At 59.7% G+C, this 16,483-nt stretch overlaps 1 protein-coding gene across 2 annotated transcripts in view; it reads right to left on the bottom strand.

Annotated features, from left to right (window-relative positions):
* Nucleotides 1-16,483, bottom strand: part of UNC5B (unc-5 netrin receptor B) — a 78,364-nt gene that overhangs the window by 8,716 nt on the left and 53,165 nt on the right. The window contains exons 2-8 of one of the 2 annotated variants that reach the window (XM_047071987.1): nucleotides 8,395-8,619; nucleotides 4,391-4,534; nucleotides 3,828-3,931; nucleotides 2,900-3,080; nucleotides 2,095-2,262; nucleotides 1,115-1,279; nucleotides 841-873 (exon numbers count right to left, since the gene is read on the bottom strand). In XM_047071987.1, the coding sequence (XP_046927943.1) occupies nucleotides 841-873; nucleotides 1,115-1,279; nucleotides 2,095-2,262; nucleotides 2,900-3,080; nucleotides 3,828-3,931; nucleotides 4,391-4,534; nucleotides 8,395-8,619 (1,020 nt within the window). The remainder of the gene's footprint in view (nucleotides 1-840; nucleotides 874-1,114; nucleotides 1,280-2,094; nucleotides 2,263-2,899; nucleotides 3,081-3,827; nucleotides 3,932-4,390; nucleotides 4,535-8,394; nucleotides 8,620-16,483) is intronic. The other variant, XM_047071990.1, reaches the window with a different exon arrangement.

The raw sequence follows: 16,483 nt of genomic DNA, 5'->3' as shown, positions 1-16,483 counted from the left end.
CTTCCAAGCTCCGCTTTCCTGGTGCCGACTGAGCCTTTGGGAGGCAGGGCACGGCTCAGTCCTGGTGTCCGCCCACTTCTGCCACCTTCTGGCGGCCCTCACTCTTGGGCTCCCCGGAGGGCCCTGGCGCCCGGGAGAGCTGCCAGGAGGCCCTCGGGGCTCGGCTCTGCCTCCTGATGCTCTCCCTAACCATCGAGGGTCACCTGATAATCGCTCACCAGTCACGAGCCTGGTCCCCCTGTGAGCTGGGCCCAGGGGCCCACTGCTGATTTTATGAACCCGGAATTATTTGGAAATTATGGTTTAATTACCACAGGCCGATCTGCCCGAGCAGCTTTACTGCTCTGGTGTGGCCGCAGGACGGCCTGGGGGGTAAGCGGACCAGACCCCCTCGGGGCTGACGCTAGGAGAACCTCGCTGGGGGATACAGTAGGGGCACCGGAAGGGACGGTATGGGCCTCTGCACCGGCTCTGTTGCAGAGAGGAAGGCTGAGGGGACAAGGCTAAGAGCACCGGCGTGGGTCACGTAAGTACTGATGCTCAAATCCTGGCTGAGTCCTTGGATAAGTCCCTTCTCTCTGAGGCTCATCTTCTCCCGTAATGGGAGGGTCGGGATGGTGTCCTTTCTGTGGGCTGAGAGTCTGCCTGTCTGCACATGACGGAGGGCGCGGCACGTGCAGCATTGGGGGCCAAGGGGGGGGCCCATGGACGGTTGGTGGGGGGGGCACCTTCAAGTCTCCCTGTGCCCTGCCCTGCCCTGCACCCCACACCCTGGAAAAGCCAGCCAAGGAGAGCAAGGGTCCCCCAGAGAAAAAAGGACAGCCATGAAATGGGACTTACGGTGGCTTTTGGGGTCACTTAGAGTTTTCTTATCTGTCGAGGGAAATAAAGGGAAAGACAATGACACAGGTGGCAAAGAAAGGATGGTGAATGTGACAGGAAACGCGCAGATGAGGTGATGCACGCGGCGAGTGGGCAGAGGCCCCAGGGGCTGCTCCACCGAGGCCAGCGCCGGAGGCCTGGGGCCGGCCGGTGGGGCGGGGCGGGGCGGGGTGGGAGGGGCCTCATCCGGCTGGAGCTCCCGCCCCCGGGCCCCGCCGGCGCAGGGACTCACTCTGTATGCACAGCCCGTCGGTGCAGTTCTTGGAGTCGAGCAGGGTCCCGCTGCAGTCTCGGCCTCCGTTCTGGGGCGGGGGCGCCATGCACTCGCGGCTGCGCCAGTGGGCACACTCAGTGCTGCAGGCTGACCACTTGCTCCACTCCGTCCACGCTCCGTCCACTGCAGGAGCACAACACACGGCACGTGGGGCACATGCGTGCACAGGTATGCGTGCAGAGCACAGCGGTGCACGCGCACGCGCACACACACACTACGGCAGGAGGGGAGCCCAGGGCACACAGCGGTGCGCGCGCGCACACACACACACACACACACACACACTCCAGCAGGACGGGAGCCTAGGACACAGAAGCCACACGAAGAGATCCATCCACCCATGGCCACATGGCCCCTTCCAACGCAGTCAGGGGCACCGTGCGGGCAGAGAGGACACAAACAGACACAGGAGGCCACTCACACAGACACAGCCCGGTGCACCCGCGAAGACACAAACCCAAGGGAAATATACCACATGGTTCACGCAAACGTGGAAGGGGCGGGACAAAACCAGGCGCGCATAGACCCACACACGCGGAGGCGCAGACTGAGACAAAGGTGAGGGGAGAGAGGACCTTTGCAGGATTAGGGGCGGCAGCCAAAGTCTCGGACAGGAGGACAGGCTCTCTGACCCCGGGCAGCGCTGGGACCCTGGCCCACGGCCCGGAGGGTGGAAGGGCTCCCCTCCCTCCCCCCCGCCAGCAGACTGCAGCTCAGAGCCTCTCTCTCCGTCCCTCTAGCAGCCGGGCGCGGAACGAGAGGGCACAGGCCACAGCATCATGTCCAGCCTGCTCGGCCAGCTGTGGGCCCCAGAACAAGCACCACCATGGGGAGAGAGCGGCTGTCCTGACCGCAGCAGACGCCACGGCACAGAAGGCAGGGCTGGGGACCGGAGCGGGCTGGGCATGGGCAGGACGCCCGCCGGCCCGGGGCCTCACCTGGGCACACGGTGGTGCAGGCGGTCTTTTGGAAGGCCTGGCCCTCGCAGAAGGCACCTCCGTTGAGCGGGGCCGGGTTGGTGCAGGTCCGTGTACGTTTCTGCCAGCCACGGCCGCAGCGGTTGGAGCAGGGTGACCACTCCGCCCAGCTGGACCAGCCACCGTTCACTGCAAGGGCAGCACGTGTCACCTGGTCAGCCTGGCTCTGCGGCCCGTGGGTCCCCTAGACCCCATCTCCAGTCCTGACAAGGCCCTTCTGCTGAGGCCTTTCCTAACTGGACCCCACCTGCTGCGGCACTGGGGGCTCAGTTTCCAGCAGACAAATCTGGCTGTGACCGTCAACACTGGAGGGGACCGGGGGGGGGGGGGGTGGTTACTGTCTGTTCCCAGCGCCATTGTGCGATGGCAAGCAAAGGTCCAGGGAGGGCTGACGCTTACCCAGGGTCACCTGGTAACGGGCGACCTGTGCCTGAAACCCGACGCAGGGTTCTTTCTACCATACTCGGGGCATCTCAGCTATAGCTCTGCCCCTCCCAGCGGAGGGAACAGCAAGGAACATCCTACAGGCCTGGGCAGCGGTTCCGCACTCTGCTGGGTCACCAGGCTTGGGAGTGAGGATGCTGACGAGGCCCTGTTCTAGCCCCAAGCCCACGAGTGCCTGACTCGACCACTAGCTTTGCTGTGTGATCTTGGGGAAGGCACCTCCCCTCTCCTGTCCACCAGGGTCCTGCCGACCTCCTGTGTAGGGTGGGGTGAGGTGGGCATATGGCCCAAGCTGCCCCCCCCCCCCCCCCAGGACCCGTACCGAAGACAATGACCGTGGCAGTGGTGCTGCGACGCTTGGCCACGATGTTCTTGGCCACACAGGTGTAGTTGGCCGTATCTGCCAGGCGGGCCTGGCGGATGATGAGGTTGTGGTCGATGGTGAGCAGGAAGTTGGTGTCCTGGGTGGGGTCGATGATGTCCTCATTCTTGAGCCATTCTACCTACAGGGATGGGGGTGGGGGGCATGAGGGCCCGCTACCTGCTTACCTGCATCTCAGGGAGTGGGCCCTCTCTGGAGGGGAAGGGAGGCCCGGCCATAAACAGGACCGCAGTTCTATCCGTGTCTACCCGCGGTGGTGACAGAGTGAGGCTGGACCTCCACGGGCCGGGCCCCGTGGCGAATACTGCAGAACACAGTGGTTGCGACGAGCACCCCACCAGCTAGACGGCCCTAGGGAGGGGCTTAACGCCAGCCTCGATTTCATCATTCGTAAGGCAGAATTTATTAGCACCCACCGCATAGGGCTGATGCAAGGATTAAAGTTAGTGTGCAAAGTGTGGAGGACGGTACTTGACTCCCTGGACGTGCAACACAAGTGTTAGCCCTTCGCCGTTAGGGCAAAGGCCACGTGCTCGGACACATGCACGGTGAGGCCCTTTGGCATCCACAAAGCTGGGACTGGCTTCTGGGCGGGGGAGGAAGATACAGCCACAGGCACCTCCGTTGCAAGAGACTCAGCCTGGGGCCTGCTCAAGTAGCCCGTGGGGATCTGGCCCCAGCTCTTCCCCATCCCGAGGGGTTATGCCTGTGGAGGGCCGAGCTGGGGTCTAGCACACGCCGAGTTCTGCAGAGGCCGTAGTTCTCTGTCTCAAGCCTCGATATTCCCATCTATGAAACGGGGAGAGCTCTGGAAGGCTGAGGCATCATGGTCTCTGCCATGCCGAGTATTCTCCTCGTCCCCACTCACCTCAGCCACAGGCACGCCCTCTGGTGGGCGGCACTGTAGGAGAACCTCCTGGTCCAGGGGCACCTCCTTGCCCAGAGGCTCCTGATCGAAGTTCTTGCGCAGGTCTGGAAGAAGGAGTGGAAGAAGGAAGTGGGGTCACCAGGCACAATTGGGCGGAACAGAAGCCTCACGCGTCCCACTCTAGCCACTAGGGGGCAGTGCACGCCAAGGAAACTGGGCTCTGCCTGGGCATCTCCTCCAAAGTGGGGGCCTCACCCGGTGGGGTTGGGGGAACAGGTCTCCCTCCCTGACGCTGGGATCCTAAGCACACAACAACCCAGGCTGGTGAGGAAGCTGGCAGCTCCCTTATACAGACGTAGCTACAAAAGGCTGTTAGAAATCCTGAGGCCAGAGGTGGCTTAAGTTCTGGGTCCAGGAGGCCTCTTCTGAGCTGGCATCCGTGTGCCCTCATGTCTCTGCAGCGGGCAAGGGATGCCCCCACAGCTGTGGAGTTTCCTCTCCAGGGGGCGTGGGCAGGGGGAAGGGGCCCAGGGGAGCGGGGTGGGGGTGTCAGGACGGCCTACATGCGATGCGGACGTAGGCCCGGCGACTCTTGGTGGTGCCCGCGGAGCTCCAGGCCACGCACTGGCACCAGTAATCCTCCAGCCCGAACAGCTCCTCCACCTGCTGCCGCGACACCTCGATCTGTACCTCTCGTACCCGCAGGCCTGAGAGGAGGAGACAGATGGCATCAGGGGGCGGGTCTGAGGATAGGAAGCATGGGACGTGGCACCAGGACCTCTGTCTCTGCCAAGCGCTTCCATTTCCATCTATTTTCTCGTCTCTTCCGACTCCACCCTGGCCCCAGCCACCACTGCCACTCCCCTGGAGACTGCAAGGGCTAACACAAGCCCTCTGCCCCCTCCAGTCCGCTTCCTGCCCCGCAGCTGGCGTGCGCTCCTCACAGCGCACAATGCCACGTGTCCCCTGGCTGTGCCTCCAGTCCTCACGACGTGAAGACCCAGATCCCCCACGTGGCCTTCTGGCCCTGCACAGTCTATCCACTACAGCCTCACCGGGCATCTTCCAGTTCCTCATGGTCTCCCCGGCCACAGGGCCTTTGCACACCCAGTCTCCTGCCTGGAACCCTCTTCCGTCACCTCTGTGCCCAGTGGACTCCCGGTCGCCATCAGCTCTGGGCTTGGGCCTCACTTCCTGAGGGAACGCCTCTCTGACCCTGGCCCATCTCCACCCACTCTCAAAGCACCATACTGGACACTGGGCTGTGTAGTTATCAACCCCCGCCCAGCCTGACTTCCCCACGGCCCTGACCGCTATCCGGAACTGTATTATCTACTGATGCTTTGTTTGTTAAATATTTCCTGCGGGAGAATAAAGCAGGGCTTTGCCCTGCTCACTGCTGTGGCCCAGGACCTGGCCCGGGAAAGGTGCTCCAGAAATACGTGAAGAAAGCAGGTGGCCTGTCTCTGGTTAGGAGCTGGAGCTGGGGGGAGGCCCCTCTTCCTAGGACCTCTCAACAGCTCCCAACCAGGGCCTGGGGGCTTCCCTGCATAACAGCATCCACCAGCCTACCCAGAGAGGGGTCACACACTCTCCTGCCAACCCTCGATAAAAGCCCCTTGTGCTCAGGGAACGAGTGAACCCCCTGGATGACGATGCCCATCCAAAGCTCTTCCCCAAAGCTTGTGGGAGGACTGTGAGGCCCCCTCCTCCAGGAAGCCCTTCCTGACTGTCCCCGTCTCAGAATTCCTAAAGCTGTTCCTCCCTGCCACGTGTCCCAGCTCACCCTCTCATGCCCGCACATGGCTCTGATGAGCCTCTCGAAGGTGGGATTGTCAGCTGTCCACTCTGTGGTACTGTGGCATGATGGTGGCTGGGCAGGTTTGAGTCCTGGCCCCACCCTCACTCCCCAGCTGTGTGACCTTCACTAAGTTACTCAGCCTCTCTGAGCTTCTGTTCCCTCATAGTAAAACACTCGGGGTAAACTCTAGAGCGATCATGGCAATCACTCTGCCATAGCACCCAGCCAAGGCCGAACACAAATCTACTCGGGAAGGTCATTTGGGTCTCATCCAGCCCCCTCCTTCCACATATGAAGAAACTGAGGCTCAGAGAGCGTCAGTGGCAGGCCCAAAGTCCCACCTCAAGGTACCGGCAGAGCTGAGATCAGCTATCTGGTATCTTGCCCTGGTTAAAGCTCTGTCTCCAGATGCGTGACCTCTTTGGACCTTTCCAGTGAACTCATTGCCTTAACTCTCCCGCACCATGGGGTAGGATGCCCTTTGCCCGAGGAGCCCAGACAGTGAGGGAAACCCCCTCCCGACGGCCAGGGATCTAAATGCGAGGGGGCTGGGGTTCTGCCCCTGGGGAGCACCAGGAGGGCAGAGGCTGCTTCAGAGGGATGACGCTGGCTGCTCACAGGGGCTGCCTGGAGTCCTGGCCTTTGACCAATGTTGCACAGCCCAGGGCGGCACAGAGGGGGCCCCCGCCCCTTATTCACTAGGCTGTGAAACTGACAGGGGGGGTCCCTCTCAAGGGGGTCATCCATCCAGCCCAACCGCTGGACAGAGAAATCATCACCCAGAAGGAGGACAGGGACCTGCAGTCTCTCTGACTTGGTCCCCAGCACCAGGTGCCCCCGCCCCCATGCCCACCTCCTCCAGCATGGTGGTTAAGGGGCAGGTGGGACCTGGGCCAGGACACCCAGGACTGGGCTCTTGTCCTGACCTGGCACGAGCTGGTAGGGTGGGCTCGTCCTGCCCCTTCTGGCCCACGGCTATCATCCCCTGTCTTTCCAGAGCCACAGAGAGGGCCAGGGTGGGGAGCAGGAGGATGAAACCAGCCATACTGCTGCCAAGGGAGTGCCCACAGGACCACAGTCTATTCTTTGTAGCTAATGGGGACAAGAGTGCCCCAATTTCTCAGGCTGGCATGGCTCGTGAGCCCGGTACCAGGGGAGTAGATGCCATGCTGTTACTATTACTACTAATTGCAGGGTTTTTGAGAGGCCCCAGGGGGGGTACACCATCCCTCTGCTCTGCCTGGACCCCCACAAATGACCTCTGATACAGGCCGGAGGGGCTCAGGGGGACAGAGAAAGAAGGACAGGCTTCAAGAGGAAAGAGGCCAAGAAAAAGCCAGAAAGAGGACGGAGGAAATGGGGGTTTACTGAGCGCCTGGCACTTAACGCCACCTTGTTCCACACCCACCGGGACCTTCCGTTAACATCCCAGTTTACAACGAGAGGACCTGGGGCTCAGAGAGGGTGGGTGACTTTCCCAGAGCCACACAGAACAGGGAACAGGGGCAGCTGGGGTATGTTCCTTTTTTTTCTCTTTTCAACATTCCTTTTTTTTATTTTTAGATTTTGGGTGAGCCTGACACTCTAAATCTATTTTTTAAAATGCTTTCAGAATTTTGGTAAAATATACATAACTCAAAACTTACCGTTTTAACATATACGGTTTGGGGTGGCATTAAGTACATTCTGGGGTATGGTTTTAAGCCTGGGTGGTTCTGAAATCTGCGAGCTTTTTCCAGGAAAAAAGAAGTCGGAAGGAGGCAGAAAGGAGAGAGAGTATGTGGTGGTGGGGGGGGGGTGGCAGACAGACAGACATAAGGGAAAAAAGATGGACACAGAGAGACAGGGGTGAGAAGGGGGAGAGGCAGGAGAGACAGAAGGAGAGGAGAGACGGCTAAGAAAGGAGGAGAAGGACGAGGGAAGGGGTGAAAGCCTCAAAACCAAAGCTGAGGCGGGCCGTGGGGCGAAGGACCCCCGGAGCCCGGGCTTGGCTGGGCCTGCCCGACACTGGCCACCTGCAGGTAACCAGCAGCGGACGCCCCCTCCCTGGCCCGAACCCCGGATAGGCTCTCCACCCCAGAGGGTCCTGTACTGTAAACAGGGGCCTGGGGACAGATAAGCAACCACCTGGCCTCGGGGGCCCCACTGGGGGTGCCCCGGAGACCCCAAGTTCACCTCACCCTCGGGATCTGGGCTACATCCTATAGCACACCCTCCGTGGTTATTTACGTGACATCACCAACCTCTTGTTTAAACTGAAAACAACTGATGTCTATGAAGGAAACGCAGCATTCTTATGAAAAGAAACAGAATCACTTCCCACAGACACTGAGGCCCTCCCGCACTCACGATGGTCTAGGATTCTAGTTGCGTGCCGGTGGGGGGCTGGGGGGGGAGCTCTTTGTTAAACGGGGAGCACAGCAGGTGCTGGGGTGTGCGTGCGTGTGTGTAAGAGCTCTAGCCCCCCCCCCCCCACCCCCCGCCCCCAGACTGCTCCGTGATGTAAGCCAGAGACAGAGAGAAACCAGAAAAAGAGTGAGCACTCAGCAAGGATTCGGTGCACTTTCATTTGGTAACCCAAAGTCAGACTGGGACAACCCTTGGGGAAATACTGATCAAGGGTGAATCCCAGAGGGGAAACTGAGGCGGCGGATGGGGGCGGGGGGGGGGGAAGCCACGGCCACGTGAATTCTCACAGGGAGCCCAGGGTGGAACCCCTGGGCCCAGGTGTGCTGGGGGTGACCGGACAAGGGGGGGCAGGCTCACCCGTGGCCTCATCCAGGCCCTCCTGCATGACGTGGTCATTCTGGCTGACCCACTCGCCGTTACACTTGAAGTAGATCTGCGTGGCGGGGAAGGCGCGGCAGCGCAGCTCCACGGGCTTGTTCTTCACGATGTAGGCGTCCTGTGGCTCCTGCAGGAAGTGGGGCAGGGGCTCAGCCGGCGCCGAGGGGAAGGAGTCGGGGAGCACCTCGCTGCCGGAATCAGTGCCTGTGGAGGGAAGGCGGGCTTCGTGAGGCTGCAGGCTCGGAGGAGGGGTGGGCAGCTGGAGACCAGCTGGGATGCCCTCCGTGACCTCCCGGGGGCCTCAGTTTCCCCATCCCACCCAGCTTTTAAGAGACTGTGCTTTGGACACACCAGTCCTAGCTCTCTGATACTGTGTGATTTGACTTGTTTCCAGGAGGAGCAGTCAGGGTGGCCCGGGATGCTGAAGCGATCCGTCCGGGCGAGGATACCACCCCCCTAGCCTTCTCCAACGTCCCCTGCACTGGACCTCCGGAGCCTCCCTCCAGGGTCCCGCGGCGATGTCGCAGCAGGTGAAGGGTGGGAGTGGGTGACTGTGCCTGGAGCACAAACCAGGCCAGCTCTGCCCTGCAGGCACAGCTGCCCTTTGCAGGCAGCCAGGCTGAAGGAAGTGGGGAGACAAGCCGGGGTCCACGGAGGCGTGGCGAGGGGTGACGTGGGGCGGTCGCGCCGGGCCTGGGCTCCTTGGTGCTTGGCCCGCCCCCTCCTCCAGGAAGCCCAAGGCAGACAGCCGCATAGAAATGGAGCCCCTCTTCCCAGCAGCCTTTACCCAGAGCCTCCCCTCCTCTGGACTGTTGTCTCTGCCGCAGCAAAATCCACACCCTCCACCCTAACAACAGACATGGAAACTTCAGAGCCTGGGAACGCAGATAGGCTGTGCCCGCAGCAATGTCCTCCCCCAAAAGGGGCCAGATGGAAACCCTGGCCCGCCTGCATCCCTGGAAAGAACAGCGCCTCAGGAGGTGAGACAAACAGGAAGGGAGAGGGGCTGGCCACCACCAGTAGTGGGAGGGAGGGAAACCAGGCCAGGCCAGGCTATTGGTTTGCAATCCACTTAGGAAAAATGACTTTCCAACACCAAGTGCCAAATAATCAGGTGGCTGGGACAAGCGGTGGGGGGCTGTCCTCCTCTGCTAAGCTCCAGAGGAAACCATGAATTAAGCTGCAGGGGTGTGCATTTGCCCAGCCCCTTAGAGCCAACCGTGGCCCTGTCACTGTCCTAGCTTGATTTTGGGGGGGGGTTCCCCAGAGGCGCAAGTGGTCCCTGGGATCAGGCACTTGTCTTTCAACCCAGGAGGCCACGATGGGACATGCTCAGTGCCAAGGCATCCCCCTATGGGCCAAGGGGGCTAAAATGCCCAAGCTAGGCCATCCCTCAGTGGACCAGGTTGTCACTGGCTGCTGGCTCTGGGTCCCAGGGAGTGGGGCAGCTGTGTGTGTGTGTGTGTGTGTGTGTGTGTGTGTGTGTGTGTGTGATCTATGGGAACAAAGGCGAAGCTGGCAAGAAGGTGTGAATCCAGCTCCATCCAGCATGTTCTGTGTGCCCCTAGGACAGAACTCCGACGTCATTACCTCATCTGTGAAGATGGCAGGAGGTAAACACCCTCCTCTGGACTGTTTTGGGGGCCACATGACAAGCATGAGTGCCCAGGAGCGGCCTGGCGCACAGTAGGTACAAGTCGCAGCGTGAAAATGGCAACGAATGCTCACCTCCCACTCGGTGCTGTATTTTTAGTTAATAATTCTGTAAGGTATTTAATATTAGTCTTCAGTTTGTAGATGGGGAAGCTGAGGCTCAGAGAAGTTAAGCAACTTGCTCGAGGGCACAGAGCCAGCAAGAAGCAGACCCAATAAACAGACCCTGGCGTTTGGGGAGCCGCCCAGGGCTCCACACCGCCTTCACTGGAGTAGCTCTGGGCCATGGCGGGTGTCCCCAAATCTGAGGATCTTAACAGATCCTGACACTGGCCAAGACCCTACGATTCCAAGAGCTCTCTCATTAAAGGGTCAGCAAGGCCGGAACTGCCCTTGTTTCAAAGCTGAAGAAACTGAAGACCATCCAAACGGGGTGATGACGGACGCGAGGTCCCCGCTTAGTGAGCAGCTGCCCCGGGAAGAGCACCGAAGCATTCCGGGTCATAAAACAAACTTCCCTCTGCCAGGCAGGGAGGCACCTTCTTGGTAGGTAAACCGGCAGCCCCTAGGTTCTGGGAGCTTGAGCGGTTGATGGCAAGATGAAACAATGCCCAGGCCTCCCAGTGGCCAGAGCGCAGGGTGCAGCCAAGAGGTCGTGTGGGCGGCAGAGCCCCATGCCCACCTCCCGCTGCCGGCACCCTGCTTCTGTCTCAGCCCGAGGGGTGAGAGGCAGGTGCAGGCTTGAGACTGAGACACTCCTGGGTCTGAAGTCGCCCTTACTGACCTCAGGCACCCCGTCCGTGACATGGGGTACCGGGCCTCCCTCTGGGGGGTGGCGGCCATCAGAGAAGGTGCGTGGGAGCCCGTGGTGCAGGTGCATGCCAGCTCTGCCTTCCAGCCACGCGGCCCCCGGCCCCCAGGTGATGGCTGCCGTGGCTCTCTGCGGCACTGCGGGCTGTATTTACGACTTTGTTTTATCACCCTAATGCGGCTCATTTATAAAGCAGGCGCAGACGCGGCTGAGCAAAGTAAACATTAGACATCCATTAGTGCAGCAGGCCCCGAGTCTGGCGGCCCCCGGCCCCGCCCTCCTGCCCCAGCCCTCTTCTCCACCCCTGCACGAAGCTTCATCTCTGGCCTTGGCAGGGCATCCTCATCGATGCGTCTCTGGCATGGCAGTGCAGGCTGGCTCTAGATGTAGCTGCTTCCCCTTTGCGATGCCCCCGCCCCCCAGGCATCCTGGATTCAGATGCCGCCAGGAGACCAGAACCAGGTCTGACCTGAGAGTTCCTCCCCAGGTGGACCACCGGCAGCCTACAGGCTTGCCAGGCACGTAGTAGGTGCTCAGTGAAAGCAGATTAAATAAAAGTGGGGGTGGGGGAGTGCTGCCAGAGCCTGGGGAACAGCTGAGCTGGGTCCCCGCCCTCATCAGTGGACACTTTTCCTCCACCTTGGCCCTGGCTTGGGTCCTCGCGGCTGAGGGCCACCTGAGCCTGCCGTGTGGGGGCCAGCCTGGAGGGAGAAGAGTAATGGCGTCTCAGGGTTCCCGGATGCTTACCCTGCCCGATGCTGTCACAGGGCACTTCATACGAACTCACGGAGTCCCTGCAACAAGGCTGACAGAGGCCCCTCAACTTCTTTGGTTTTTAGCGTCTTGGTAATTTTTACCCCAAGATTCAAAAGGAATTCCTAATGGTTTATTAAGCAGTTAGCTCTGAGCAACTTGCGTGTGTGTGTGTGTGTGTGTGTGTCCTAACAAGTTGGTAGCCGTTTGAAAAAATTATACACCTAAACCGAAAGAAACAAATAACATTTGTACTCCATTCCTAAACGGCCCCGATGACTTACCAACGGGCGTGTGTGCGCCACTTGGGCGCTGCACAAGTTCTCAAATCTTGGAATCAGATTGGAGCCTCCACCCTCCTGGTCTGTCTCAGAGTACCTCCAAACGCCCAAATCCCACCTTTGCAAAGACGTGAGGCCACGTAAAGGGAAAAAGCGCGATGAGATGTCGAAATCATAAGCTACCTCGAATCAACAGTTGCCGCTGTGTCTTGCAGCTGTTTAGTGGGTCTGTGTTTCCTCGAAGGTTAATAATACCCCGCTGCGCCCCCTGGGAATGTGTCGCGGCACCCTGGGGTGCTTCGGCGCACGGTTTGGGAACCACAGCCCCTATGCCCTATTAGGCACGATCATTATGCCCATGCTACAGATGAGAAACGGAGACCAAGCGAGGTGAAGTAAATGGCACAGAGCGACACAGCTAGTCAGTGGCAGAGAGCTAGGGAGCAAATCCGGGCAGCCGGATACCGGAATCCGACTTCTGAACCGTAACTGGCATTTATTTCTACGATGAAAGTGTGGAACTACGTGCCACCCTTCACCCCATTTACTCCCCACAACCCCCAAGGTGAGGATTATCTTCCCATTTTCCAGACGAAGCCACGGGGCATCACGGGACTTGCCCGAGGTCGCCATGTCAGTGGGAGGAAGCGCCAGGTCCCTCCCTCACCTGCCTCCCTGGTTTCCACTACGGTCCTCCCCTTAGCTCCATCTTTACAGAAGAGACAGACACCTCAGGAGAGTCCCCCTCGGAAGGCAGCTTGCACCTGCCAGGCCAGATCCGGATCTGGATTTCCTGCTGGCGGGAAGATGTCCCACGTGAAGTGCGTTTTTCTAATAGAACTCATTTAAAATGCAACCTGCCTTCGCAGCCACATACGCGAGTGGCCCAGCCGTCCCAAGATGAAGGTATGGAAGACACACAGATGTAACCACACACGCTGGAGAAGAGCAACCCCTGGGGCCAGGGGCTCGGGGCTTGCACCCCAGCTGGGGACTGGCATTGCTCTTGGCCCCCATTTGGCCAGGAAGCTGGTCGAGCCAACCCCTCAAGGCCTACTCTGGTTCGATCACTTTGAGATGGAATCTGTCAGCGTGTGACGGTGTCCTACTGGGTAGATTTTTTCTTCCTGAAGCCAATTTCCCTAAAGCGGGGTCACCTTTTTGGCCACTGTTATTCCTAGCTCAAAGGCCCAGCACAGACTGTGGTCGTAAAGCAGAAGGTGAGGGGAGCCTGGGGGCAGGAGGGAGGGAGGAGGAGGAACTATTTGCTGCTGGACTCTCCCGGCCGTGCCCAGGTTCTCCCGCCCCAGGTCTCAGATTGAGGACCGCCAGCACCTCCAGGGGGGACCTCTTGTGGGTGCCATTCAAACCCTCACTTCCAATTTCCCCATAGCTGCCTGCATGAGGGCTCCTATCAGCCTGTCTCACTTGGATGCAGCCTCACAGGAATAGAGGTTACTTCAAGGGCCATCTTGAACAACATCCCCCATCCACTCTATCCAACCTTGACTCACGTACCTCCAGGGACAGGGAACTCACCACTGCTTTTCTCAGCCAGGTTCTCCTTTGAACAGACCTAACGGAAAAGTCCTCCTTACTTTCAGCTGAAATCTGCTGTCTGAGGTTCCAACCATTGCTACAAGTTTAACCTCTGAGGTCACGCAAAACAGCGTGCTTCCTCTCCCGCATGACAGCTTCCAGCCTCTGGGGCGTGCAACTGCCTGCCCTGGCCTTGTCGCCTTGCTTTCAAATATTCACGAGACACGGCTTGACACCCCCTCACCACCAAGCTGGCTTCCTCACGGACGAGTTCTGTTTTGCTCACAACCCACTTAAAATGCGGGAGGAGAGGTAACCAGGGTGGGGTCTGGCAGCGTCGGTGTCCCCCCCCCCCCCCGCCCCCGAAATGTTCAGGATGGGGTAACCAGGCCCTAGGAGGGGAGCGGAGCTGGCAGAACAGAGCTGTGAGCCTGACAGGAGGACCCGGCCAGGTGCTGGACCCGGGCAGGACTCAGTGTGGAGACATAGGCTCCCACCTGACAGGGAAGAAGTCAAGGCCACAGGCTTGTTTAAGAGGTACCAGCACCTAAGCCACTGGAATAAGCAGGAGCCAGGGCCTTGGAGGCGAAGGATGTGGCTTCAGGACCAAAGGGAAGAAACCGTATGTTCCAGAGCTGCTGCTGAGAGGAGCGAGAGGCTAGAGCTGTGTGCTCAGATATTCCTGAATGAGAAACCCTCACAGAGGGCTTCTGCTTCCCTTCCGGGGACCCCAAGAGGAATGGGTTCAAACACCCACTCTGCCACTGAGACCTTGGGGAGGTTGTTTCACCCCTTGGGGCCTCAGTTTCCCCACCTGTAAGAAAGGGGAGAACAGGCAGAAGCACAGGAAGTCACAATCAGAGGGGCCTGGAGTCTCGCATTCTATCAGCTCAGAGAAGGAAAGCGACTGATCAACATCACACAGCAAATCAGTAGCCAAGCCGGGCCAGAGCGCGGCTTCTGATTCGGGACTGAGGAGGGCAGACAGCACAGCCAGCGCAGGGCTGCGGGGAAACGCGCGGTCTCCGTAGGCCCCCTGCCTGGGATGGAAACTCACTACCATCCATCTCAGCCGGGTCCGCTCTGGCCTGGCCCAGGGCAGAGACCTCAGCATGAGGCTGAGGTGGTATGCGGGGCCTTGACATCCCCGCCCACTCTTTTTGTCCCCAGGTGGGTGACAAGGCCAGCCCTGAGCCCCCCTAGGCTCAGCACGAAGAGGCGGGCATCCCCAGGGCTGTGTCTCCAGGGCTGGCTGGCGGGAGGCGGTGCCCATACCCGGTGGGGCAGGACTGGGAGGAGAGAAGGGGAGCAGGCGGGAGGTGAGGGAGCGAGAAACACCCCACGCTGGGCACATTTATCATCAGCAATCAGTCTTTCTCCAGCCCCTGGACACGGGCTAATTCCCGCCAGACTTGACCTCCCACTGCATGGAAAATCTCTTCCATTCACCGTGAGGCTGATGTGCTCAGTGGGGAGTGGGGAGGGTGGGGGGGACGGAGGCCACTTATTATTATGTTTTAAAAACACATAAACCCCCCATGGAAGGACCCCTCCCTGGACACAAAGCCCTTCTTCCATCTGGCCCTGGCTTCTGGCGGCTGCGGGGTTCAGGCTGGGGCCCCCCTCAGAGGTGGTTACAATGGCCGTTACTGATGACAAATGGGGGCTGGCGGGCTTGGGGGACGCGGAGCTACTTCCAACAAAGGAGGCCCCTTGCGCAGCCCTTTTCCCATACCCTCTGTAGACCTGCCTGTGCCCATGACATCACTTCCTGTGCTGGCCACAGGAAGTGGCCTCACGGAGACGGCCAGCTGTGGCAGGAGCCTGCATCCTGAAGGGGGGTGTCTGGCTGATCCTCAGTGTCTCCCCTGGAAGGGCTCAGGGGCAAGCGAAGGAACTGACGGGAGGCTGGAGATGAGGCCCCAGGGTGGGCTCAGAATCCTGGAATGGAGCCCAGGCCCATTTTATTGGGGGTCCCACTGCTTACAAAGTTGGGAGGGACACTACAGTTACTGGGCTCAGGCTCCCAGGGGTACCTGGGGAGGCTGTATTCCACACTCAAGGGTCCAGGCCCTCCCTCCCCACCTTTCCTTCGGCCACTGGACTCCCTCGGCCTGGGCGTCTCTAGGGCTAATTTTAGGCTCCCCTTCCGAGCCCCGGGTCCCAGCGTGTCACTACACCTGGAGGCTTGGGCCCTCAGGAGGGGGCATTCTGCTTCCCCCTCTTCTCTCTGACAATGGGCTCAAAGCCCTCTCATCCATCACATTCCAGATAATGACCAGTTGCCAGCACACGATGGGATAACACACGTGAGCAGCACGACAATCCTGGGATGTAGGCGGTCCATTTCACAGATGAGGACCCTGAAGCTCAAGGAAATGAATAAAAAAGACATGCTCAGACCCATAGCTGCCAAGAAACCCAAAGCTCTTCTTGTTAAACCACAGGCCTCCTTTGGCCCACCACGCCCCCGAGGGATCAGCAGGGGGGCAGCTATTTTCCTGCCCATTTTGCAGATGAGCAAACGGAGTCTCTCCAGAGTTTACTAGCTTGGCTGGAAGGGAACAGGGTCTTGGCTTCCTGACCCCAGCACCTGGCCTCCCTACCTCCATGGGCCTGACAAGTCCTAGACTTGTTCTGGGTGCCCGGGCCAAACAGGGATCCATTCTCGCCCGGTGCAGCCCCCAAGACATCACAGTCAGACACGCATACTCATACCAACAGACACACGCAGACCCCCATGCACGGTCCCAGTCCACAACCTCTCTCCCCTGGATGCCCAGGGAGCCCCAACTGGGCTGGGACAGTGACTCCTTTCTCTAGGCCGTTTACGTCCATGCTCTAAGACAACAGCAGTGGCTCAGGCCTGTGGGGACCCCTGTGTTTGGTCATCTCTCCTCCGTTCAGAGTTAGGATGGGGCGGGGGGGAGGGGTCTGAGCTGCACTTTCAGCCTCTACCAAACACCCAGCTGCTGGGAGTCCTATGTCAGGAGGCTTCCTTTCTCTCCCTGGCATCCCGCCCACATTGCTG

This window comes from Lynx rufus, unplaced genomic scaffold (genome assembly GCF_022079265.1).
Source record: "Lynx rufus isolate CCGP_SWC_20201006 ecotype Redwood Valley unplaced genomic scaffold, mLynRuf1.p SCAF_11, whole genome shotgun sequence".
Classification (NCBI taxonomy): Eukaryota; Metazoa; Chordata; class Mammalia; order Carnivora; family Felidae; genus Lynx; species Lynx rufus.
Note: the sequence above shows the minus strand (reverse complement) of the source record. Positions and strands in the feature narration are given on the sequence as shown.